A 26,030-nucleotide genomic window follows, 5' to 3' on the forward strand; every position below is an offset into this window, starting at 1 on the left:
GCTAATTATTGAGCTTTAACAACTAGATACCCTCCTCTCTCCCCTTTAAAATATTTCCCCTCTGCCCATGTGTTGTGTGAAAGACCCATTGCAAACAACAGGGGAACTGGCAGTGAAACCGACACCAGGTAAACAAAGTGGAAAATCAGGGGGGGTGGGATCTCTAGAGTAACTTGTCACTTGAGACAGTAATGAATAAAAAAAGTTTTCAGACAAGAGAGAGGGTTAAATCAGCAGCGTCTGGTTAATTCTTCATTTGTTTATAGGTAGAAAAAAATCTAGGCTTTGAATGTTATAATAACAGTAGCTGCAGGTGGATTTCACGGGCTAATAGGATAGCATCCACACCTGTGGCATAGAAGGCTGGGTGAGAGGAGATGTGAACACTTTGTCAGGTCTGGAGAACAGATTCTCAGCCTCTCCTGCTGGGGGAGCAGTTGAGGGATTGAAGGAGGGCTGGGTGGGCAACAGTTTTCCCGTCCTGGGGAAAAGTTTGATGATTCCAAAAACGTTCCTGTCCCAGATCAGAACAAAAGATCAAACTCATGAACATCTTCTCAAACCGACAATCTGGAAAATAAACAGTTTGGCTCCATCCACACATTTCATGTTGATGGTTGTGAAACGTTTTCTTGTGACGACTTATTTATGTATGTATGTATGTATGTGTTTGTTTAATAGATATTACTAGAATTAGCTTATTTCATGAAACAAAAAGGCATTTTGAACCCACACGAGTGAGATTTTTTTAAAATGAAAAATGTTAGTGTTGAAACTTCTTTCGAAATGTTTTTGAAAACGAGAGATTTGTCGGGCCCGACCCTTGCCCACAAACGTGTTCCAATTTTGAGGAATTGGCAGCTTGTGACAAAAAAAAAAAAGCGATGTCTAAAAATTCCTGACCAGCTCTAGTTAGAAGCCTTCAGGGGCAGATTCTGCCACCTTTACTCAAGATGAGCGGGCTCTTGCTTTGACTTCAGCGGGACTCGTTGCAGAGTAAAGCACTGCTCAGTGTAAGAGTGCGGGAATCTGGCCCAAGGGACATAATTTACCAAGCTAGATTCCTATGCCCAGGCAGGCATTACTGCTCCTGGTGTTGTGCCAGGATTTTCTGATGCCTACACAAGCAGAAATGATTATTCTTATTCATGTAACCAGCCCTGGTAATGTACATGGCACTTCTCTAGCCTGGCCTAAGAGAGAAACCTTGCTTTGAAGAGGACATTAAAAAGGAGCAAGCCTCTAGCTTTATCAAACGGATGTGGCTGACACGAGAAGCAAAGTTAGACAAGTTGCAATCTCGGTGTCTTTGCTTTAGTTTTACAACTCTGCAACGAAATTCAATAGCTGCTCAGCTGGTCTGAGATTATTTTCCAAAATCCGACTGCTTCGCTCTTTGGTGTTTTATGGCTCCCAGCAGAGGTGCCTCTAAAGTTTTGCATAAAGTGCTCTGGAGAAAACCATCTGGTTGTGTGTTGGATGGGCTGTCGTGCGCGGCTTAGTTTGATTTACCAGCATGGTGTGTGGTGGGGTGGATTGGCAGGCATGAGGGACTAAGTGGAAGACAGAAAGTCAGTCCACACGTCTGTTTCTTCCTGGTGCTCACACTTAACACTCTTGTGGCTTCACTGTTAATTGCAGCAAACAATGCAGGGACGTTATTGGGTGGCCAGTGGCATTTCTGAGCTCTCAGGAATGACTGGTCAGTGCATTAATTCAATAGCCATCGTTATCGGAGAGCTGCCGCTAAGACAGTGGGGTGCATGACCTGCAGCATGCTTAGGGCCAGATTCTTATCTCAGTCCCCCGGTGCCAATCTAGAGTTCCACCCCTCGTTACTCTGGGTTTACATGGGTGTAATTGAGATCAGCATTAGCTGGTCATTCTAGATTTACACCAGTGGAAATCAAAATCCAGCCTATAGAAAGGAGAACATTTAGAGCCCAATTCATCACTGCCCTATACCCTGTGCCATCATTTACTCCCATGCAAAACCCTTGTGCAGCAGCAGTGGTTGCATTTTGCAGCTGCATTGTGTGATTCACACCAGCACAGTGTATGGCAGAAAGCAGCACTTGGGAGGGACAGATTGCTGTCTTTCTCCAGGCAGTTATGCTGCCCTGAAAATACAAATCCGTTGGTGAGTGTGAAGGCAGGAAACAGCAGCTGAAGGCAGGCTGAACCTGCGGTTTAGCGGCAATTTTGGCACAAACTCCTGGAGGAGAGTAGCTGATTGAAAGCCGTGAGGTTGAGAGCTGCTGCTGCCACCAGCCCTGCTCGCTTCGCCCTCTGTGTCGTGGTGGGAGTGTGTAAGATTATTGCCTAGACACAGTGAAGTGGAAAGAGACCTGGCCATCTTACGCAGCTAGCTCTGGGGGCATGCGAGGGCGGTATTGGTGTATAGTGGATGACGTTTAACCCCCAAAGTCTGAGTGCTGGGCACTACGCAGGGGATGAGAAGGGGAATGGAGGTCACCAACCCAACCTATGCAGCAGCCGCTATCCTTCCATGCACCCTTTGGACAGGGTCCCAAGGAGCAGAGAAACCCCAGTCAGGCAGGGGGCACGTGGGTCATATTTTCAAGCTCTTCTCCACTTCCACGAGGGCTAGAAACATCTTATTTATTTATTTATTATTGGAAGCTAGATTCTCTCCTAATCACAGGACTCCAGGAGCTGGGGCTTTATGCAAAGCACCAAGTATCGCAAGACAACCATGAGATGTGGCAACACTGCTGTAGCCTTAAAAGTAGCTTGGCTGAAGAGCTATTTCTCAATCTGTGGCTTATATTTGGTGCACGCTGACTGCCCCTGGCTTACCCTGCAGAACAGCTTTGGTCTTTTGGTTGTGTGAGCATCCCTCATTTGGAGAGATCTGTGTTTTATCCCCTACACCCTCCATCTCCCAAACAGTGTGGTCTCTTTCGCTTGTAGTACAGCCTCTCCTCTCTCTAATCTGCCTGGCACTCCAGAGCAACACCCCCAGGGTTGGGTCAGTGGTAAAGATCCCCTCTTGGGAGATTTGATGCCTTTGCCCTAGGGTGAGTCCTTCTCCTCCCATCTGTTCAGACTGGGGCAGCACTGAGAACAGAGCCTGCTTTCTTCAGCAACCAAACTCCAGCTCTGTTTCTGAGGGTGCTGGGCTTTTTCCCCTTAGGGCAAAACAGTGGGGGTGGAGAGAGTGGCAGGGCTGGAGGTTTTAAGGCACAATTAAGAGACTGGTGACTGATGTCTCTTGGCTCCTGAGTTCGCTCCATTCTTCCTACCAGTTCTGAGTCCCATATAAATCAAGCAGCACACCGTGCATGGGGTGACACCGCTGAAAGGGAGGGGAGTTTTGGCCAGCATCATCTTTTGATATCTCAATTCAGGCAGGAGGAAAGCTTTGGCCAGCTACTTTCTCCCAGCTAAAGCCAAGCAACTCGATGGTCCCGTGACAGCATTGTGATCTCCACACTGATCGCTTCCAGTCGCGGAGCCCATACCTCGCTTGGCTGGCATGCACGCTGCAATACAAAAAGGTCAGCGAGTGGGAGAGCGGGGCTGTGCGGCTCTGCCCTTTGTTTCCAAAGACCTGGGTTACGGGACAGCCTGTGACATGAGTTTCCCACAGTTAGTCCCCAGGTGAGGAGATTTTGTGTCTTAGAATAAGGGGCACGAGGTGCATCGGCAGAGCTGCTGCAGGCGCTCAGCAGTGGAACAGGGTCTCCTGTCCCAAGGCTGGAGCTAGTTCCATGAAGCACGTTTTAAGGAAGTCTCTTTACCAGTTGCCAAGAGAACAGAGATGGGTTTAATAAAGCAACCCAAACCCAACCGCCCTAGCTAGATCTGTGTATGTTTGTCACTGGGCTGGGCTGGGTCGATGATGCTGAGGTGGGTTCCTTGTCTTAAAGATCCCACTGGAGGTGAGAAATCTCAGCTTCGAGGATTAATTACATTTCCGTGTTGCTTGGAGCAGGGGCTGATTGCAAAGCACCACAGGATTAACCAGCAGTTTGAACCCCAGGGGGTCCCCTTCCATCGCTGATGAAATGTGGAGGATGAAGGGGAGGAAAGAACTGGTACAATTACAAGGACATTAAAAAAAGAAAATGCAAAGGGAAGAGCCTAGCGCCTTATAGCGTATTGTGCTCCTGTCCCATGCTTTGTGATACAGCTCTAGTCTAGTGACAATTGTGAACAGAGAGAGACCGGGGGGTGGGGAGGAGCAATTTATTGATATTTTATTGGGGTTAAGTGTCAGGGGAAGCTGAGCCTGATATAGCATTTGTTGTTGTTGTTGTTTTATAAAGGAGCAAACCTGGATATCTCAGCCCTAGAGGGGAGGGAATCAGCCATTCTGTGATACCCATAAATAGCTGCAAAATATACGCCTGCCTCCTTGCACAGGTTCTCCAAACAATAAAATCTAGCCACCTTCCAGGAAGTTCTGTCTCGAAGATGTGGTACTTCCTGGAGTGCCAGCCAATCAACACGTCCATTTCCAGCGCGGCATGATGGCTCTATCTAGCCTTTCAGTGGGTGGTGGCATCATCTGAGGTTTGGCAGGATGCTGGTTCACATCCCTCCTTTGATAGTTTCCTCTTGGGAGTGGCTGCACTGTGGTTTTTTTTGGTCCGTGCCTTTCTTGACTGCTGAGTGACTCAGTAACGCTGGCAGGGCTGGGTTTTTACTGGAGCCTTCTCCCTCTGGGGGCATGCCTTGCTTTGCCCTGGGAGTTCAAGTGCACATGATCTTCTTTACCACTGACAAGCAGACTCCTTGGGCCACCTCCAGTCCCAGGCCATCCAGACCCTGCCAGGGCCAGGAGCCATTGCAGCTTCTTGTTGCAACATTCGGAAAATTAAGTGATCCCCCTCTGGCTGATGGGGGTAGGAGAAGAGACAAGGAAACACATGACATCACACCAGGAGATGGCAACTGTGCTGCCAAGCGCTCTCGCCCTGGCCTGCCAGCCAAGCAGCTGGCCCTGCCATCTGACCTGGGTGTGCAGCAGTGTGTGTGACCCAGCAGGGGGAAGCACAGAGCAGTGGCAGCATGAGCGGAGTGACTTGCTGCAGGAATCCAAACACGTCAACCAGCCAATGTGGAACCCTCTGACCGAATGGACTGAAGCTAGTGGCCAGGGTGTATGTATCGCCCTGTACATCACTGGTTTGAATCTGGCTCGGGCTAGTATTGTCTGAAAGTCTCCTGTCAGGTGGGTTGAGGTGTCTCTTTCTCCAGAACCCCCATTGGCTGCAGCCTTGCTGGCAGACTCAGCGGAGAGGCCAAGGACTCAATGGGCCGTGGAGAGTAGATTCCCCCCCGAGCTGAGGTCAGGGTTGACGCTTGTGCTGCCGCTGCCCAGGCTGTGCCAGTTTTGTGAATAAATAGCCGATCCCTCTGTGCGGTTTGTTGGTCCCGTACATATTATAGGCACTCATGTGGCTGTCCGGCAGTGTGGCCCAGTGAGCTGAAGGCTTGACCCTTGGCCTTGAGAGACCTGGGTTCTATCCCTTGACTTGATGAGTGACCTCAGGAAAGTCCCTGCCTCAGTTTGCCCATCTGTAAAATGGAGACGATAATGCTGTGGAGCGCTTTGAGCTCTCTGGATGGGAAGTGCTGTATCAGAGCTAGGTTTTACAATGAATTATTGCCCTGCTGCAGGGCTGCCCCCAACTCTTGACATTAAACATGGGTTCAAATGTCACTGAAATGGACTCTGTGTTGTGGTTTGTTCTGCGAACGGGTCTGTAATGCTGCGGTGCTGGTGGGTGTGTTTCTGCACCAGGCTGCGTCGGGCCGAGGCAGCTGTGATGAACGTAAGCTCCGTGAGCGCCTCTTCTGGGCATCTCCCACGTAGTCGCCACCCTCTGACTTCAATGCTGTCCCTTGTCGGGTGGGAGTGTAATGAGGGGGATTCGTGTGACTTCTGCTGCCAGGTCATGGTGTGCTGGAACAACTACGTCATCCCGTCAGCCGGCACATCAGACCCAAGACAGGTTCATGGGCTAATCAGCTGCTGGCCTCGGGAACCGGGTGTAGGGTGACCAGACAACAAGTGTGAAAACTCAGGACGGGGGTGGGGAGGTAATAGGAGCCTATATAAGAAAAAGACCCAAAAATCGGGACTGTCCCTATAAAATCGGGACATCTGGTCACCCTAACCGGGTGCTGCTTCCAGGGAAGACCTGCAAACAGCGGGCGGGGAGAGTCATTATGGGGCTCTGGTGACTCCAGGGCGTGTTACCTTTGGGATTTTCAGCTGCAGGTGTCTAGATTGAAGAGCTAACAAACACAATCACACACACTTCCCGCCATCCTGCACACGCACCCAGAGCAATGCAGTGCTCCGGTCCCCGTGCTCACGCGTTCTGATGTTCCCGAAACGCTCGCCCCGACACACACGGGCCCCAATGTACACGCCCGACACGCACGGGCCCCCTGCTGAATACCGGCCCCAATGCACAAGCCCGACATGCATGGGCCCCCTGCTGAATACCGGCCCCAATGTACATGCCCGACACGCACGGGCCCCCTGCCAAATACCGGCCCCAATGTACACGCCCAACACGCACGGGCCCCCTGCCAAATACCGGCCCCAATGTACACGCCCGACACGCACGGGCCCCCTGCCAAATACCGGCCCCAATGTACACGCCCGACACACACGGGCCCCCTGCCAAATACCGGCCCCAACACACAAGCCCGACACGCACAGGCCCCCTGCCAAATACTGGCCCCAATGCACAAGCCCGACACGCACGGGCCCCCTGCCAAATACCGGCCCCAATGTACACGCCTGATACGCATGGGCCCCCTGCCAAATACCGGCCCCAACACACAAGCCTGACACGCACGGGCCCCCTGCCAAATACTGGCCCCAATGTACACGCCTGACACGCATGGGCCCCCTGCCAAATACCGGCCGTAACGTACATGCCCGACACACACGGGCCCCCTGCTAAATACCGGCCCCAACGCACACACCTGACATGCACGGCTGCCCCCAACGCCCTTGACACACTCTGCACCCCTCCCACACACACCCTGAAACACATACGCACTCTGAGACACCCCCTGCCACTACAGGATGGGCCCAGATCTAACCTACGCCGAGGATCAACAGTAAAGTGAAGGCACCTCGCAGGAGAACCCTATATCCAGACGGGGTCCTGGTCCTGAGCCAGCCGGCCTCGGAGCAAAGGGGTGCACAGGGATGAGTTTGTATCCCCGAGATGCTAAACCAGCATCCATGGGCTAGAGACTGAACTCTCCAAAGAGCTTTAGAAACATCCTAGACGTTCAAGATGGGAAAGGCCAATAAGGGCATGTGGCCTGCTCCCCACAGGTTTTCTCCCGGTGGTGCACTTACATTTGTGACAACATACTAGCATTTCCACCTTGTGGGCAGCATGGCCACTTGGAACTTGATGGGGTAGAATATAGACCCTCCTGTTTCCAAAGCACCCCCTGCCACTGGGCTAAAGGAGAATCCCCATTAGCTGTCAGCAGCGTAGGGGTCTATGACACGCAGTTGAGTGTTCTGGTTCCATGCAGGGAGGATAGAGACATGGATACACCCAACCCCCCCCCCCCCCCAACACACACACCAACTCATCACAACATTGTCTAGTCCAGCTTTAAATTTCTCAAGCCACGTGGCTTCCAGCCCTGCCCTAGAGAGACCGAGAGGTTTCATGCACAGGAAGTTTTAAATTGTCCTTCCTCCCATCCTGTTCCTCCGATCTGCATCCCCTGGGCTCCCCTGAGCCATTCCCCAGCCAGCTGGGTGATTGCACCTCTCAGAGACCTGCATGCGTCCCCCTGGCAGCCCTCTGCCATTGCTCAGCCTTTCTTCCCTTTCACCTAGTCCCTTCGCTGCTTGGTTTCCCCTGATGCCTGCCCCTGATGCGTGCGCTCTCTCTCTCTCCAGCCGGCTCAGGGTGGGAGGTGTATGTGCCTCCTTTGAGCGGTTCGTTCTTGGGAAAGTTCCCATTCGACTGTCTCCTGCCTTGTGGTTTTGGCTCCCCTGTGCAGACCGTTTGAGGGCAGAGCGCTCACCACTCCGGGCTGCACCAGGGGCTTCCACGCTCCTTGGCTCAGGCCGCATTGGAGCTGCATGTTTGGAGCAAAGCGCTGCTAGCCCCCTCGCCCACCTAGTGGGAATGGATTCCCCTCTGTGCAGCTTTCCCTTCCCATTCTCCTCTGGCGTGGCCTCTTTTCCGGGCTGTCAAAGGAGGGGGAAAGGCCCTAGGGGGCTGGCCTGAGCCCGTTCCCTTCCCCCACTCCCACCTCAAAGTTCTGGGCCTTCCTGCTTTTCTATTCCTGGCCCCATGCCCCTCAGTCCTGTCCCCCAGCACCTGCTCTCGTTCCAGTCCCGGACCCACACACGCTGCTCTGCCAATGCCTCTCAACCCTGCCCTGCAGCATGCGCTGGGTTCCCCACGCAGATCTGGCAATGCCCCCTGCCTTGCTCTGCCCTGCTCTTCCAGGGCTGTTCTTCCAATGCCCCTCATCCTTGCTGTGCAGCACCCCCGCCATCCCAGTCATTGGTCTCTGTAACAGGCAGGCTGCCAGTCTTGTCGAACAATACCCGATTCAGCGTTGCCAGCTGTTGTGATTTCTTCACAAACCTTGCGATATTTGGGGGTTAAAGCTCCAGCTCCTGGAGTCCTGTGATTACTTGAGAATCTCAGCTTTCATTTGTGGAAAAGGGGGGAGGAAGAGCTGGACAATCTGACACACACACACACACACACACACACACACACACACGCTCAAAACCCAGAAAGACAATAAAAAGAACTGAAACCTTCTTACTTTAAAAACATGTCCAGCTCACTAAGCCAATCTTATGGCTGTTTGAACTCTTGGGGCTGACAATACTGCTAGGGAATGGACTCTGGTTACTAGCCTCATTTCTCTTCTGACCTGCAGTCAGCTGAGGGCCCAGGTGTTCAGAGAAGCAAGACTAGCACACTGTAGTTCCACACTGCCCCGCTGAAGCATTTTCAGTCCATCTTCTACCGCTTGGCATTTCAATCCCCTAAGGATTCGTGCAGCACAGACAGCATTTTTTGTAATAAGGGTCTGAAGAATGTATTAAGTTCTGAGCCCAGCCCCGCAGCCGTGAACAAATAAGCCAGACAGAAATGCCGCTATCACAGCAGATTCTCCATCATAGTCTCTGTCTTCCTCCGCTTCCCCCGCTCCTTGGCTCAGGCGGCAGTTTCTCCCCACGTGTCTGCACAGTGCCTAGTTCAATGGGGCTCCGAGGTGCCGGTGTAATACCAGGAATAATCATTTCTCTGCCCTCCCTCCCTCCTTGTGTGTGTTTCTTTGCAAAATGTGACTTTAAAAGGAACTTGGCGAGGAGCCTCTGAGAGCAGAGACGCAGCACGAGCCGCTGCCTGGCTCGTCAGCCACTAGAGCTGTGCTCTGCATCCTGACTCTTGCCACCGCTGGCTGATGACCGCCCTGGGGGCGTGCAGAACATGCCCGTAGAAGGACGGTGCTCGCAGAGGCCAGGCCTGACTCAGTGCCGCGCGGGCCTTTGCCAAGAGCGGGAGGGTGAGAGGCGCTCGGCAGCGCTGGGATTCGCTGGCTGTTTGGGTGACCCAGGACCCTGTTTACAGCAGCTGCCTGCTTGATTTTAACCCTTCTGCGGAAGGCGCGGGTCCCAGGAGCGGTGCTGTAGCACGGCTCTTCGCATGCTATGGAGCCGCACCTCCGCTTGCAGTGATGGGCCAAACGTCACCTCTTGTGCTGCAGCCCGGGGGGCTGTGCGTGTAGCACCGGGGCCCTCAGACGTGTCTCTGGTGTGAGCCAGGTTGTACGGGAGGGATTGTCTCATGAACACTTCCCCTCCTGTTTGTGATCCTGCAAACGCCTCTCGCCCCAGCCTTCATCACACACAGAGTCCAAACAGCCAAAGCTGTTGACTTCAACAGGCTTTGGATTAGACCCTTCCATGCACTCCCATTTCTGGGTTAAGTGCTTCCATTAATGTCTCCATTAGAAAGGTGTTTAGAGAACCAAATTCTGTTCTTCAGTTGTCACTACATGGAGTCTGTGGCCATATTAAAAGGAACAAGCCTTTGTCTGTCTGTGTCTCCCTGCTTCGCACTCCTCATCTCAGGCTCTCAAATTGCTCTGCAGAAATTAAGCTCCACACCCAGCGGGTGAGGCAGATAAGTACAACGAATGCTGCTGTGCAGGCAAGGAAAGGGAGGTGCAGAGAGGTGACGTGACTTGCCCAGGCTGGCACTGAGAGTCAGTGGCAGGGCCTGGAGTAGAACCCAGGAGTCTTTATGCCATGTCAGAAAACATATAAACAAGGGACCAGTCCTGAGGTCCTTACTCAGGCAAATTCCCATTGGAGTGCCTGCATATGGACCTCAGGATCTGGTCGAAGATAAGCAAATTCACTGCTACCAGACTCCTATGGCAAGGGTTGGATTGGGTCACACCATCTCAATAACCTCCTCTCTGTCTCTCTCTGCCAGGTCTCCAGCCCTTCATCCCAGACTCAGAAGGGGACCTCCTCTTCCTGCTGGACAGCTCTGGCAGTGTCTCCTACTACGAGTTCTCTAGGGTCAAGGAGTTCATCAGGGGCCTCCTGCGACCCTTCACCTTTGGCCCCAGTGACGTCCAGACCAGCATCATCCACATCAGCACAGTGCCCACCATAGAGTTCCCCTTCGACCGGTACTTGTCCAGTGGGGCAGTGCAACAGGCCATCCGGGACATGCAGCAGCTGATGGGGGACACCAACACGGGCAAAGCCCTCTCCTTCGCCAAGGAGAAGTTCTTCACGGACGAAGCTGGCGCCCGGGCGGATGTGCCCAAGGTGCTGGTGTGGGTGACGGATGGCTTCTCTACTGATGACATCTCCCAGCCCATGCAGCTGCTGAAGGACATGGGGGTCACGGTCTTCATCATCAGCACTGGGCGGGGGAACTACCTGGAGCTTTCGGCCGCTGCCAGCCAGCCTACTAAGAAGCACTTGTACTTTGTGGACGTGGATGACATGCCCATCATCACCAAGGACCTGAGGGACGCCATCATAGGTACCATGCGCTGGCCGGCCTGGGGAGAGCCGTTCCAGTTAGCGATGCCCCTTTGGGGTCGGGGGGGCGGAGGGGGGGTGAACGCCAGCCAGTTCCTCAGTTTGGGGAAGCGCACTAGAGTTCAGCTAGAGTTCAGGTACTTCTGTGAACCTTCTGTGGAGGTCTCTGGCCTGCAAAGCCAGGGCTGGGACTCTCCTGAGAACGGCTCCTCCAGTCCCACAAAGAACACGGAGGGGCTAAACCAGTGGTCCCCAAACTTTTCACAATCGCACTCCCCCTTGTTCCTGTCCACATCCCACCCCGGGGGCCGGGAGTGGGGCTGCGGCTCCCGGGAAGGGGAGGGGACATGGACAGGGGTAAGGGGGCCAAGGCTGGGGCTACACCGGGGGGCAGTTCTGGGGCCAGGAGCTGGGGCTGTGGCAAAGCTGGGGGGCGCAGCAGGGCTGGGTGCCGCTCCCTCCCCGCCAAATGTTCCTCTGCGCCCCCGCCATGGGGACGTGCCCCACAGTTTGGGGGCCACTGGGCTAAGCCCATTTTACTGAATCGCAGCAGGTGGCCAGCCCTTGCGGTGCCTCTGGGAACGCTCAGTTCTGGGGAGGGGTGAAAGTCGCCGTCAGCTGGTATCTCACCCTCGCTCGCTGGCACTGCCGCCTAGGTACCCTACGCAGATGTTTGCTGAGGGGTGACGGCGCGCTGCACCCCGGGTGGGCTCAGCAGAAGGGATTGAATCTGGGGGGCCGTGTCATAAAGCAGGAGCCTCTGCTGCCTGAGGTAAAAGAACCAGCTCTGCTTGTCAAGGCTGTAACAGGCTCCTCAACCTTGACATGAGGTCCAGCCCCCACTAGCGCCACACCGAGTGGGTTGCCGTGACAAAGGCCAGATTCTCAAAGGTATTTAGGTGCCTAACTGTTCAGCTAGGGGCTGGGGGGAGTTAGGAGCTTAACCTGCTTCTGTGCTCGTAGAAATCCCGCCAGGCGCAGGTCTGCATCGTTAGGTGCCTAAATACCTTTGAAAATCTGGCCCTAGTGCTCCGTGCTTTGAAGATAAGAAGGCCCCTGCTCTAAGGAGCTGGTGGGGTACGAATCCCCCTAGACACTCTGTGTGGGGTAGATTGGCTTCTCCATCCTTTGCTAGCAGAGGTCGGGTCCATAGTGTGTGTTGGTGGGGAGACCTCCTATTGACCCAGGACAGCTGCGGCATTGATCTTGCTTGTCCAGGAGTGACCCCAGGCCTTGAGGAGGTTGGGGGTAGAGTGGGGACAAATTCTTGTCTTCCCTTTGGGGAAGATCCCACAAGGTCTTGCAGCTGTAACATCTCCCTGCACGCTACAACGGAAACAAGCCAGGGTCCGTTCCCTTCTGCGGGCTGTGTTCGCGTCGCAATGATTTGCTGGGTGGGGGAGAAGAGAGGGGAGTTCAGACACGAGTTGTTTGGATTCCTTTGAAACCCCCCAGATTTGGAAATAAATCATCACAGGTGCAGGTCATTGGCTTCCCTTGCAAGTCAAGCCAGGCAGGAAAACGCACCAAACCCAAGAACTGTCCTTCTGTCTCCATGGGTCAATGGTTACCCAGGGACCTCGGAGCAGAGCTGGAGGTTTAGCTGTAGAAAATAAAGGTTAGGATTTTCAAGAGTTAGGTGCTCAAATCCCTTTGAAACATAAGGGAATATTGGTGCCTATTTCTCTGAGGCACGCTAGTAAATTCCAGCCAAAAAGATTACCTGGCTGCCCAGTAAGCCTGGTGTAACAATTTGTTCTTTAGTATGTAAGCACACCAGTCCAGGCTACATCTAGGCAGTGGTGTGGGCTCTTGAGTGGCATGTGTTAGTGCGAGCTAAGATTTTCCAAGTTGTATCCCAGCTCCGCCACTGACTCCCTCTGTGACACTGGGTAAGTCACTTAACTTCCCTGAGTTAGTTTCTCCCTCTGTAAGACAGGGATAACACCAGCTTGCCTTAGAAGATTACTTAGTTAATGTCCATAAAGCGGCCGGAAGCCATAAAGCATGAAGTGACTCTGTAGAACTCAACAATAGGGCTGTAAATTACCGTGGGTTCATTCTAAATGGACGGTGAAAATTTTCCAAAAATTTTAAACCAACATTTCAAAGACGTCAAGCGGCTCAAAGCTGTCCCATTAAAACAAAGAAGAATAATCACGACCACCCGCTGCACGCACAGAATAAACCCAGTGCTGATAGAACTGTTGGCAGGGTCGACTCACTTAGCGCTTACCCTGTGGAACAGAGCTAACCTAACGTGGCTGCGTGTCTCCGCGGAGGCTGGCATTCACCGAAGGATCAAAGTCCTACCCTGAGGCCACCTGGCGTGCTGCTCTATTAATAATCATTAAACGTGGTTCCTAGCGGGATTCCAGCAATGGAAATTGTGACCCAGAGTTTTGCATCTCACAGGCCGTGTTGTAACGTGCTATAGGAGATAGCCAAGGGGAATGATCTATAGCACAATTTTGGCTAGCGCAGTCCTCGGAAGAAAATCCTGGCCAGACTAGTCAAGGTTAGCACGTTGGCAGCGAGCTGGTTTGCTGCGAGTGTGGCTCTGGAACTGGAGTGATTGGTAAGAGTGGAAGGCCAAAGGTGGGTTAGATTTTCATGGTCAGCCTTTGCAAAGTGGCCGGGAGAGAGACCCAGGCAGCGAAAAGCCACGTGCGCAGTGCTGGAGCCAGCCTTGCCGAAGCAAAGCAGAACGCCGTGTGCTCGTTTGCACGTCCTTACCTACAACTCTCGTCCTCCACGCGGCTCTTCACTGCCATTCCTCCGGGTGTTGCCTGTCCTTGCAAAGCTGGGGCCTGGCCCAAGCCTCCTCGTATTCTAGGATTTCTTTGGGAAGCTGAGCCAGTTCCTCTGGCCCTACGAGGTGTTCCAGTCGCTTGCTGGAGACGGACTCTATTGGAAAGGAGGTTTTCCTTCCCTGCGCGGCCCCTGCTGAGGGGAGACTGGTTAGAGCTCGGTGTGGAGGAGCCAATTAACCCTTTCCATGGTCTCCTATTGACCCAGCAATTTTGTCACTAAAGAAAAGCCCACATTTAGAAAACCAAGGATGAAAAAATCATACATTATAACTATAAAAAAGAAAAGAAAACTAACCACATCTGCAGAGTAGCCAGGGCTTCCCCCTCCCCTCCAGTTGGGGGATCAGGGAGCACGTACTATGTATATCGGAGCCATGGCTGGAATGTGCAAGGTGCTGGACAAACCCCAGCTGGCAAATGGGCCGCAGCAGCCCAGAAGCCGGGGGGGAGTCATCACCAGCTCCTAGCACACACCAATCAGAAGTCAGGCCCCTCCAGGATCTGGCGTGAAGATCACGAGATTGTCAGCAATAATACGTGCTGTGTTCCTTTGCCTTCTGGCTTGTAAGTGTCTGGCTTGCACTCAGGCCAAGCTTTGCTCTGCATCAGTGAGGTGGAGAATTTTTTTTTTTTTTAAATGAATCCAGGATTCTCCCCTATGCCCATGACTCCAGGAGCTGGGGCTTTAAGACAAATACCAACTACCTCGATAAAATTGAGAGTTGCCAAGAGCGGGCCCTGGTGCAGAGCCCTTCGCCTTCCCTTCCCCAGGGCTGCGGGTTCCGTGCAGTGCGTGCACAAAGCGCATATGCCATGGGAAGGAAGGGAGGGCAGCTGGCATGCAGTGCAGGGAGGCCGTTCCAAGCGAGTGGGCAGCATGGGAAAAGGCCTGGAGCTGGCATTATTATCATCATTATCCTGTCCTCATCTCTTGAAACAAGATAGAGCATTAAAAGGCCTTTTGTAGGTGCACAAATGAGCTTTGTAATGAAATTGGCCAGTTTCCTCCCTCCACCCCTGTCCAGGAAGGGGCTGGGTTTCATCCCTGCTCATTGCTATACGCCCACAGGATGGACCTGGCTCCCATGCAGCAGTTGCCTCAGGTGTGAATGTGAGCATGGGAACAACCCACAAAGGGAGTAAATCAGAGAGGCCACGCCTCTTCTCTGAGCTGCATTAGCCTTTATCTCCTCTTTGCTCCCTTCAGAAGCATCTCCTTTGCTTTTAAAGATTTGCTCAGAGATCTAAGCAGGCAATAAACCAAAGCTGTTTGGTCTGGGAGTCATGCTAGAGTTTTAGATCCAAGCCAACAAGAAAGGCAGTGCTGAGAGTGAGTGAAAGAAGGGGAATAGACTCATGTTTGGGACATATGGGGGCTCCCCCCTGCTGGTTTCTAATCCTGCCTCTGTGGAAAAGTGACATCAGCTCTCTGCCTCAGTTTCCCTCCGCATACAATGGGTATGATAATATCAACTGACCTGCGGCGAGGGGTGCTGGGAAGGTCGGTGAATGTAAATGGCTCGACAGACTGTGGGCCTGGTTCTGATCTGGCTTGCTCCGGTGTCAATCGGGAGTAGCCCTGTTGAAGTCAGTGGAGCTGTGACAGTGTAAAACTCTTGTAAGCGAGAGGAGATTCAGGCTATGCTAGGAGATTGACCAGGGCAGCTGTCTCCCCCGTAGTTACTTCATTCCACCCCCACCTCCTTGGTCTTCTCCAGTCTAGGGGGGCTGTTGGGCACCCCTTCTAAACTGTCCGCCATTACTTCACATTCGCAGACAATCGTTTGCATTTGCTTTCCTGCTTGAATTGACGGAGCCTAAATCTGTCACCCCCTAGTCAATGCGCTGCTCTCCTCTGGCCAGCAGACAGCAAGTGAGTAGGATGCTGTCCGTGCTGCCCCTGTGCAGCAAAGATATAAAGGGTTGATCCTGCTCCTTTCGCCAGGCCAAATCCTCACAGCCTGCAACGGGCACCAGGGAAATACCTGCGACAGACAGATGGACGCAGGGAAAACAAATTGGATCTTGGGGAAACGGCTGAGCAACGTAGCGCAGGCGATGAGGCTGCTTCTTAGAGACCGTGGCATTGAAATACACTGGAGCAGATGGAGCAGGGTCCAATCTAATATGGCAGTGCCTGGTTCTACAATGGATCCTTCCTGACTTCCAGTGGGTTACTCTCTACGTACACCAGCGCAGGTGAGAAGAGCGGCCCATGATTAAGCTGCTAGTGTCCCCTTAAAATGGTGAGAAACACGCACCTATTCTCAAGGTACTGTAGTTGGGGGAGAGAGTCTGGCTTTATTCTCCAAGGGACGGACCTAAGATGCAATCAAAGAATTCCTGTGGGGTGACGTGTGGGTCTCTTCCTGCTCAGGTCTGATCGGTGGCTGTGTCTGTAGAAACTGACCTCACCCTTTGGCACCTTCTCCACTGCAGGATCCTACGTGCAGAGGAGCAATGGAAACTGCAGCCGGTTCCAGCACAGGCACAGGGGGAGCAGCACGTCTGTGGGCTCCAGCAGCCCACGGCGAAGGCTCCGTGTCAGGGACCTGGATACATTGTGTAGTCAAGGAACATGATTTCCCAATCTGATAAAGAACAGCACCCACCGTGCTCGGCAGATGTGAGGCCCTACCCTCGACGGGCGGAATTCAGTCTGTTCTAACCTGCGTTTGTTTGTTAAAATGGACAACGACTGGCCATTCCGTTTGAAATCAAACTTTGGGAGCCTGATCCTATTAGCACCGAGCGTTTTCCATCCCAGTGCCTTGGAGCACTTCACAACGGTTGGTAGGTATCAATAGCCCAGATTGGAATACTGAGGCACAGAGCTGAAGAGATTTGTCCAAGATCACAGCTGAGCCAGTGGTGGAGATGGTAATATAAGAACAATAATGAATACCTAACTCTTATGCAGCACTTTGGATCTGAACGAGCTTTACTAAGGAGAGCGGTATGCTTATCCCCATTTTGCAGATGGTGAAACCAAGGCACAGAGTGGAGAAGTGGTTTGTCTGAGGTCATCCCACAAGCCAGCAGCAGAACTGGGAACTGGACCCAGGTCTCCTGGGTCCCAACCCAGCCGACTGCACTGAGAAGAACAATGTTTCCTTTGCAGATGATGAAAGAGCAGGTTTCCTGCCACCTTAGCCTTGGGCTCACTGAGAGTCAAGAAATTTCCAACAAGCCCGTGGCTGTGAAAAGTGCTTGTCTGTGTCCATCCTACATGAGCCACAAAGAGACACTGAGAGAGAGTCGTTTTGTTAATGGGGGGGGGAGTGAGGGGGTGTCTGGGGTGCAGGAATCATTGGTGATTGGAAAGCTTCAGCCGGGATGGATGCCTAGGGAATAACATCCTGCTAGCCTAACGTTCTTTTAGATCAGAAATTCATAGGGTGCTGAATCAATCAAGCCACGTGCCCCTGCTCTCTGTGGCTTATTGGCTTTGCTTTATGGCCAAGGCAGCTCCAGCTATGCAGCAGGGCACAGAGCTTGATGCTGTTAGCAAGCTACAGGCCAGATCCCCAGCTGATGTAAAACAGGGTAGTTCCATGGATGGAGCAATGTTAGTTTGCACCACCCGATTCTCACACAACACCCATGGAGGGCTCTGTCTCGGAGATGATTCATTTCCAGCCCAAGTGCATTTGGCCTTTGGCAGGATAAATGTTCTTTCCAGCACCTCAATCTCTGTCTCCAAGTTTTGAAATGAGCTGGTCCTTTGTGCCCTTAGGAATCACACTAAATGGAGCAGCAGGGGTGGCAGGATCGGGAGCTTACAAAGGAGTTCTTACAAAGCACAGTGGGAACCAGGGAGGAGGGGGCGTTGAATGCTGCTGGCTGGCTGTTGGTGTGAAGGGGGAAAGCGAGGGCATGGCAGATGTGGAATGTTCCTTCCCAGCTGGGCGAGCCCATAAACAGCTCAAAGGAAAAACTGAGGCTGTTTTCCGGTGTACCAGGGAGCTGGCCTGGAACTCCAGCAGTTTAAAGGAGGAAGGCTGGGCTTCTGGTTCTTGGGCATGCCTGAGATCTGGGTGGTGTTCCCAGCTCTGTTGTGGATTTGCTGTGTGCTCTTCAGGAGGTCAGGGCTGCGCTCAGTGCCTCAGTTTCCCCACCTGTCCGTGTTGGACAGTGATATGTGTAAAGCGTTTTGAGCTCGAGATGGAAGTGGGGGGATGCAGTAGGACGGCCCATTGGTCCAAGCCCCATGCAAAGGCTTCCCCTCTGTCAGTGGCTGGCATCACGGGCGCATGGCTGAGCTGAGTTTTCCCAGCTCCTCCTTTTCCCACTCGGGCAGGAAGCTGTGTGGTTTGGAGCCAGTAAAGCAAAGGGGAGTCTCTTATCAGACAGCGGCCTGCTGCTTCCAGTAATCTGCACTGTCAGCAGCCTGTCAGCGGGGCACTGGGCAGGCCCACAGGCCAATACGGTGAGAGGTGGGTTTGCTCCTCTAACAAGCCTCAAGGCCTTGGGAATGCAGGCTGGGAGCCCTGCCAGTCCCAGAGCCAGGCAATGTCCTGCTCCCCCCTTGCAGGAGCAACGGAAAAGCCACAGTCTGGTTCCAGCCTCTCCAGCTTCCACACCCAGATGGCTCTGCAGGGATGGAAACATGGGAGAGGCTCAGGCAAGGGAGAAAAGGCTTTTGGGGGGCATTTCGAAGGCGAGGGGTGCTGAGGCCCTGGGATTGGTGGGAGCTGCAGAGGAGAAGGCCCTTGCACCAGAGGTGCTGAGTTGAGATGCAAAGGGCTGCAGAGAAGGGCTTTGCAATGGTACCACGGGAGGTGGCAAAGGACATGGCCAGAGGTGGTCAGTGACAGCACGGGTCAGGGCAGGAGGCAATGGGGGCTCTGCTGTTTTGCCAGCCCTGGAGAGAGCCGCCTCTGGGACAGAATGGGGGAAAGCAGTGGGCAGTGCCAGGGGCAGGGAACACTGCGGCACTGAGTGCCACAACACAATGGGGCATCTGTGGAGCACTGGGATGGGTGACCTCAGCCGGGATGAATGCAGGGGGCTCAGCAAATACCAAACAACCCCCTAACTCTCCCCTGCCCCCCTTCCACAGCAGCAGGGCTGGGGCACGGAGTCTCCTGGGGAGAACTGCCTCTTCTTCCACGCTGGGCTCTTCCTGTGCACCGGAGGAGCAGGTGCTTTGATTCGGCTCCTTGGGAGGCACGGGATTGACCTCTGGAGGGTGACCCATGTGGGACTAAGAGTCAGAGCTCGGGGGTTCTCTTCCCAGCTCTGTCGCTGACTCTGTGTGAGCTCGGGCGAGGCTTTCATGGCCAGAAGTCAGTGGGAGCAGAGGGCAGGGGGCGCCTGATAACCAGACCATTCACCTCTCTAGGCCTCAGTTTACCACGCTGGTGAACTGGGGACAGTGGCACTGCCTGCCTCTCAGGTGGAGTGTCCCTCCCGTCCCCGGCGTGAGCTAAGGAGAGTTTCCCCCAAGGGAAGCAGTTGCCCCTGCTTGCAGTAGGCTGTGCCCATGTGGGGCGTGAACGTCCCAGCACAGCGCCTCAGGCAGGGCCGGGGTTGCCACAGCAGGCCGGGTAAGTGCCAGCCCGAGGCATTAGCAGTACAGCGATGACTGCTGCGTGCCAGTGACTGCAGGGCAGGGCTGGGCTGGATCTCACCCGACGGGCCCAGCAAAGCAACGCCACCCCGGCCTTCGGGTCGGAAGTTCCAGCCCAGCCCCTCCTGGCAGTGATACCAGCCCGGGACTGTCGGGCGCCAGTGTGAGAGGAGCATGGGGTGGGAATGGGGGTGGGTCTCAGCACAGCCCCAGTGAGGCAGGTGTCTCCACCCCAAGAGTTTGCCCTCCGTGCAGTCCTTGCGGCGGGGTTGGGCGACACACACACACACACACACACACACACACACACACACACACACACACATGATGTGGAGGGGCCTTTTCAGAGCAGCCTGGGGCCCGGTGGCAGGGCGGGCGGTGGCAGAGTTGCCCTGTCCTGTCCCAGCTGTTGCTGTTCTGTTCAGCGTCAGTTCCCCCGCTCGCTCTGAAGGGCCCAAGAGCAACGCATGCTGCTGAACGAGGGCTCTTTGGAGCTGAGGGCCAGGTACTATGTAGTGGGCATCTGGGATAGAGCTGCCACCCGCCACAGACAGACACAGCTGTGCAGTTCTGAGCCCTGTGCCAGCTTTTTGGGGTGTGGTTTCCACTGCCATCTGGTGGTCGTAGCAGAGAGATGCACTTGCTTTACAAGCGCCGCCCTGGTACCCTATGGATGATAACGGATACAATGGGGTGTTATTTAGACTTGGAAGTGACTAAAATGAACCAGATTCCCCTGCTTCTGTTTACACTCACTTCATGGCTTTGAGGCAAAGGCTAGAGGCACATTTGTGCTCCAGAATCTTAAAAATAAAAAAAATAAAATAAAAAAAGGGACTGGTTCATAGCAGCCTAGCTCCAACCTGCTGTGCAGTGTAGCAATGAGCTGCTAAACAGCTGCCTTGTTCCACCCCAGAAGTGGCTGCATTGCAACTAAGTGTGATCTGAGCGGTGTATAGAGTTATTTCTAATGTGTTTAGAGCTCCTAGCATGAGAGGCGAACCCCAGCTACCTGGGCAATGCGAAATGCTCACCTGCATTTTCTGTGCCTAATGAAGCTACTGCTGCAGATGTGATGGGAGGGAGTTGTTTGCACAGGCACAGGGAATCAGTGGGACTTCTCTGATCCTCCAGTGACTTCTTATTGCTGTTTCTCTCCCAGATGTTATCCGAGCCAAGCGGCTCCACGCCGTGGAGATCACCTCCAGCAGCTTCCGTCTGACGTGGCCTAGGCTCCTCTCCAGCGACACCGGCTACTATGTGCTGGAGTACGCCCCTGCGGACGACCCGAGGAGGAAGCTGGTGAAGCAGGTGTCCGGGGATCACACCGGCCTCTTCCTGAGCGATCTCTCGCCAGACACCACCTACGAGGTCGTGCTCGTTCCAGAGTCCAACGAGCACTATATCCCTCCGCAAACCACCAGGGTCACCACGCTGGAAGGTAAGACGATGACGTATGTTACGGTAGCACCAATCAAGGGTCAGGGCCCCATGGTGCTCGGTGCCATAGAGACATGTAGCGCAAACAGTCCCTGGCCCAGACCTTCTAGCTGAGGCATGAGGAGAGTGAGTATGGGTTTGATAGAGACCCTCTAGCTCAGCCACAAGGTGTGGGCGTGATGCAGGAATCACTCGGTGGAATTCTCTGACTTGGGTTACGCAGGAGGTCAGATTAGATGGCCACACAGTGAGAGTCCATCTGGCCTTAAAATCTCTGCAGATTCTAAGGGGAAGACAGGGGTGGGTCACCCCAACCGCCTGGTTCTGTTCACTCCTCGCTGTGGGAGACAGGAGGTTAGATGGACCATTGGTCTGACCCGGTATGGCCGTTCTTATGAATCAAGAGAGAAAAACAGCAGAATTTAGTTGGAAACTGGAAGTCTCGGCGCTCCCCTGGCTTACCCAGTGCCGATCGGTGGATCCCATCAGGGTAAAGGGAAGCAAAGTACAAGCAGGTGGAAAGAGCTCCGTAAACCTGCACTCCCCGTCTCGCTACCACCGTGTGACAACCCAGGCATGTATAACACGCCCCGAGTGGGTGGTCGTCATCAGCTGGGAAGGAACCTGGGACCGCTGGGTCTAGAACCATGAGCCACTCCTGCCTGAGCTGAAAGATCCGGGTGTCTGAGCTGAGGCACCGGTAGCAAGCTTCCCATCCTCTACTGGTGACCACTAGCGGGTGACGTGGAGTCGGTGACCACTAGAGGGTGACATTGTGAGCAGAAGCTGGACCCGTTTGAGGGAGAAGTGTAGAAAACTAGTCCCCTGGGAGAGCCTTTTGATTTAGAGCAGGATTGGGCTGTGTCGACGTGTCTGACTGAGGTTGAGTTGCTTCCGCCTCCATGACGGCCAATAGGCTCCCAGCTTATTTACACTGCTGTGTCTGGAGACTGCTCTGCTGCCGTGAATCACACCAACACACGTCTTCCTTTCCCTCCTCCCCACAGAGGAAATCAGCCCAACTCGGGTTCTCATCTCGGAGTCCAAGCCGCACAGCTTCCGCGTCAGCTGGGCTCCCACGCCGGACAGTGTGGGGAGCTACCAGGTGCTGTACGGGCCGCTGCCTGGCAATTCAGCTAAGCTGCTGGAAGTGGATGGGGCGCACAACAGCACGGTAGTGGAGAACCTGGCCCCCAACACCACCTACTTGGTGACGGTGGCGGCCATCTATAAATCGGGGAAGGAGAAAGCCCTGTCTGCCAAAGCTTGCACGCAGGAAGGTGAGTGAGCGGGGCCCTCTGCTGACAGGACACCACCATCCCAGCTGTGAGATAACACCGCGTGGGCTTGAACTGAACAGGGACTGGTCTTGTTACCTGCAGTCAAACGGGTTCCTGCAGAATGTGGCCACCTCTTTGGCCAGACCAGGCACTGAGGTGAAAGCCCTTCTCCCTCTGTTTTGTGTCTCCCACCCCCCGCCTTTGCAAGCAAAGCCAAAGCCCACAGCAAGGGAGCGCTGCACCTCAGGGAAAGGACTCCAGCAATTGAGCGGGTCAGCCAAGCCAACTAGAAGGGGCCGGGGGTAGAATGCAGCCAGGGGGACGATACAGCTTTCAGGGAACAGAGCGTGCGTATCCTAGAAATGTGGCAGAGTGACAGAGCGTAGGACGGATGAAAATTCAGCAGTAGGTGTGCAACAGGTCTCCAACGGAGTCTGTCCTCCTAAGCCACCTGGAGCAGCACAAGCAGAGCTGGCTGGGAGGATGCTGGAGTCCCCAGGGACGGAAGGTCATTTCTGTTGTCCTCTCCTTCCTCATGGCCTGTCTCTTGGAGCCTCGGAGAGATGGAGGTCATGAGCTCCCCTCGGGCACGTGCCAAAACTCCCACGCCAGTGTGGGTGGTGTAACTGGGGTGGAAGCTCATTAACGGGGGTGTCATGGGTCGGGGGCTCCCAGGAAGTGATGTCTCTGGAGCTTAGCTTGTCAGAGCAGGTGAAATCCGGCTTGATTTAGTCAGAAGGATTCCGGAGTGAGCAATGGCGGAGATGGGAGGTGAGTTGGGGCGCGGGGGTATCACAGGCCAGTTCCCATGGGCAGGTGTCCGTGTCAGCAGAGAGGCCGAGGACTCCACGAACCCTGGAGATGGAACTGTCCCATCCTGCCTGGAGCAGGCCCCTCCAGGGCACGAGGAGCCATGCAGAGGGAGTCCGGCGACTGCCCAAGCTGTCCCTGTTCTGAGGATAAACAGGGGCCTGTGGCCTGCAGAGCTGTCCACCCCACCCTCTTCCCAGTGCCAATCACTAATAGGGGGGAGATCGGCCCCAGAAGGAGGGATGACGCCAAATGACTGGGCCCCCATAACTTCCTCTTCTCCCCGTCCCCCTACTAGAGAGCTCCAAGGTGAGGCACCTGCGCTTCGAGGACATGGGCCCCAACACCCTGAAGGCCTCCTGGGACTCGGCCGACGGGCCAGTCCTCGGTTACCGGGTGAGGTGCCGGCGGCAGACGGGCCCCTCGTCGCTCCTCAGCGTCTCGCCGCAGATCCACAGCGTGCTCCTGACGGACCTGGCCTCGGGCACTGCCAACAAAGTGTGCGTGAAGCCCGTGTACAGGAACCAGCCGGGGAAGGGGCTGTGCCGCATGGTTCACATGCAGCATGGTGAGTCGGGGCAGGAGCCCTCCTGGAGAGGGCAATGCACTAGCGCCTTCGTGAAGGGGGCAGGAGGGGGGCTTTGTGAGTGGATGCGGTAGTGCCAGAGTTTCTTTGGCCCAGTAGCCATTGGTGCCCACCCACGCCCAGTGGCACTGGCTGCTCTTACACGACAGTGTATACTGGGCTCGGGACAGGACAGAAGTGGCCTGATTTACAGAGGTGCTCAGCACCTGTAGCCCCCCTTGATGTCAGTGAGCACTGTAGATACTCCGCACCTGTGAAAATCAGACCCGGGGGGCTGGGTTGGCAGGATTCCGGTTCGTAACGTGCAGTAGAGGGACCTGGAGAGATTTCTTTTAAATCCTCTGTGTTTTAACCTGACCCTGTCCGAGAAGCGCTGTTGTCTGGGAGGTTGATTTGCTCTGGTTCCTTGGCTGAGGAGCCCAGTTTTAACGGCGCACCGGGGTTCTCGGAGGGCTGAGACGGCGGTGGAGAGTTTCACAAGTAACGAGTGACTGTAGCTTAGCCTGGTTTTCCCAAGGCGAGTGCTCAGCGCTGTCTGGAAATCGGGCTTCTTTGAGGGGTCTCGAGTTGGTCACATAAAAATGGAGGTACCCAAACCAAAGGCTGCTGACGCTTTGACACTGAAATCCTCTTTCAGTTCTTAGAGGGCCCGATCCAGAGCCCTTTGAAATCAAGGGGATCTTTCCACCCTCTTCAGTGAGCATTGGATCAGGCTCTAATTGCCATGACGCTGCTCTTGTGCTCGGGGACTGGTATGCCGATATATCACCCCACAATCTTAGAGGCATCCCCAGGCTGTGATGCAGCCAGCTGTTCACACATTTCTAATAAGAGTGCTCCCCCTAGTGGCTGTGGCTGGTCTACATGGCCCTGTTGTTCGGCCTAGGGGTGTGAATCACAGCTTTGCAGGCAGGAGGAAATGTGCCAACCTGCAAAAAAGTACCTGGGGTTAGCAGGAGAGGAGCAGGGCACCTGGGTGTTGGAATTGCAGTGTGAAAATCTTACTGGTGGTGTCCAGTGCTGCTCTGACATCACCCATCTGCCTATCGTCCCCTGTCTTGAAGGAGGAGAAGTTCAGGGAGGGGTGTCCCAGGCATCGGGGACAGGGCAGGAAAAAGTGCAGGGACCTCTTTATGGGAGGAGCAGGTGGGTGTGCTGGCATGGCTGGTGCCAGGGGGGCGGTGAGCTAAGGGACCAGAGCAGAATTGCAAGGAGGGGCTGAGCTGAGAAGGGCTTGGAAGGTGAAAACTAGAAGATTGGAACTTGCCGTGGTGAAATGGGGGAGGGAGGAGGCAGCAGAGGGATTCAAAGAGGGGGTGATACCATCAGAGTGACGGTAAAGGAAGATGATCTGAGTATGAATGGACCCGGGGGAGAGCGGGGGGCATGTTGGGGAAGAGGTTGCGGTAGTCGAGAGAGGGGAGGGAGAGGAAGTTTTCCTGTGTGGACAGAGGAAAGGTCAGAGCTTGGACACTGCCGGGCTAGGCAAGGCCAGGGGGAGGGTGGAGTCAAGATATTCCCCTTCCACCCCTGAGCAATGGTGGAGCTATGTCTCGGGGGGCGAGCTCGCTGAGGTTTCCCCGGAGGGTCAGACGGGCAGAGCTGACGGTTTGTCCTTTGGCCCCTTTCCAGCCACAGCAGCACAAGGATACAAGCACAGACGGAGCGCGTGAGGGACACTGGACTGAACTGTTCCCCTACAGCGCGAGGGGAAAGGATTGGACAAGGATGAATAGGGGGATCTCACCGATCAGCTCCCATCCTGCGTTACCCCTTGAGGTGTGTGGTTCCCCCTAGCTGTTGTCAAGCCCACAGATTCCTGAAACTGTAACGTGTGACCCCCAGCTTATCAAACGGCTTGGCTGGCTGGAGCAAGCGGACGGGCTGATGGATCCCAGCCATGCAATGGGTGCGGGTTAAAAATTGTGCTATCCTTTCGTATGTTCCTACGCCTGAAATATTAGTGACGGAAAGACAAAGTGGGAAATCTTAACCGTTGTTTGCTTCCTGTTTTTTATTCATTTTCTGTCTTGTTTTGGTTTTTGCAGAGTATAAGTGGCCTTGCACTGATCACAAGTGGCTGGGAGCCACATTGATCCCTGGTGTATAACTCCATAGAAGCTGTTGGAGTTAGACCAGGGGTGAATTGTGCCCAGTGAGATCAATGGGTTTGGGAGGCAGATCTAGGTATTGTGACAGGGAATACGGTAGGACTGCAAAGAACAGATTCACCTATATGAATAGCACCTTCCATCCAAACATCCCAGATGTTCAACGAGCATCGCAACGGGGCTCCCATCATCCATCCCTGAAGTGAAGCCACCTCTGATGTGGAAGGACAGAGCCTTTAAAGGTGCTTAGAATATGCAGGGACGATCCAGCTAGAAGGATCATTTGGGGACAGGAGAGAAGAGGAGATGCAAAAACCCATCTGGAGTTTGGCCAGGACACAATGGTTAACTCCCTGACTCTTATA

The 26,030-nt window shown here is 54.2% G+C and overlaps 1 protein-coding gene across 1 annotated transcript; it reads left to right on the plus strand.

The window, feature by feature from the left end:
• Nucleotides 1-9,479: 9,479 nt before the first annotated feature.
• On the plus strand, nucleotides 9,480-25,227 carry VWA1 (von Willebrand factor A domain containing 1). The gene is made up of 6 exons (XM_065421147.1): nucleotides 9,480-9,555; nucleotides 10,491-11,054; nucleotides 20,601-20,879; nucleotides 21,886-22,158; nucleotides 23,267-23,536; nucleotides 25,187-25,227. The coding sequence occupies exons 1-6, from the start codon at nucleotides 9,480-9,482 to the stop codon at nucleotides 25,225-25,227; spliced, it is 1,503 nt and encodes a 500-aa protein (XP_065277219.1).
• Nucleotides 25,228-26,030: the final 803 nt, after the last annotated feature.

The sequence above is a fragment of the Emys orbicularis genome, chromosome 22 (assembly GCF_028017835.1).
Source record: "Emys orbicularis isolate rEmyOrb1 chromosome 22, rEmyOrb1.hap1, whole genome shotgun sequence".
Taxonomy (NCBI): Eukaryota; Metazoa; Chordata; order Testudines; family Emydidae; genus Emys; species Emys orbicularis.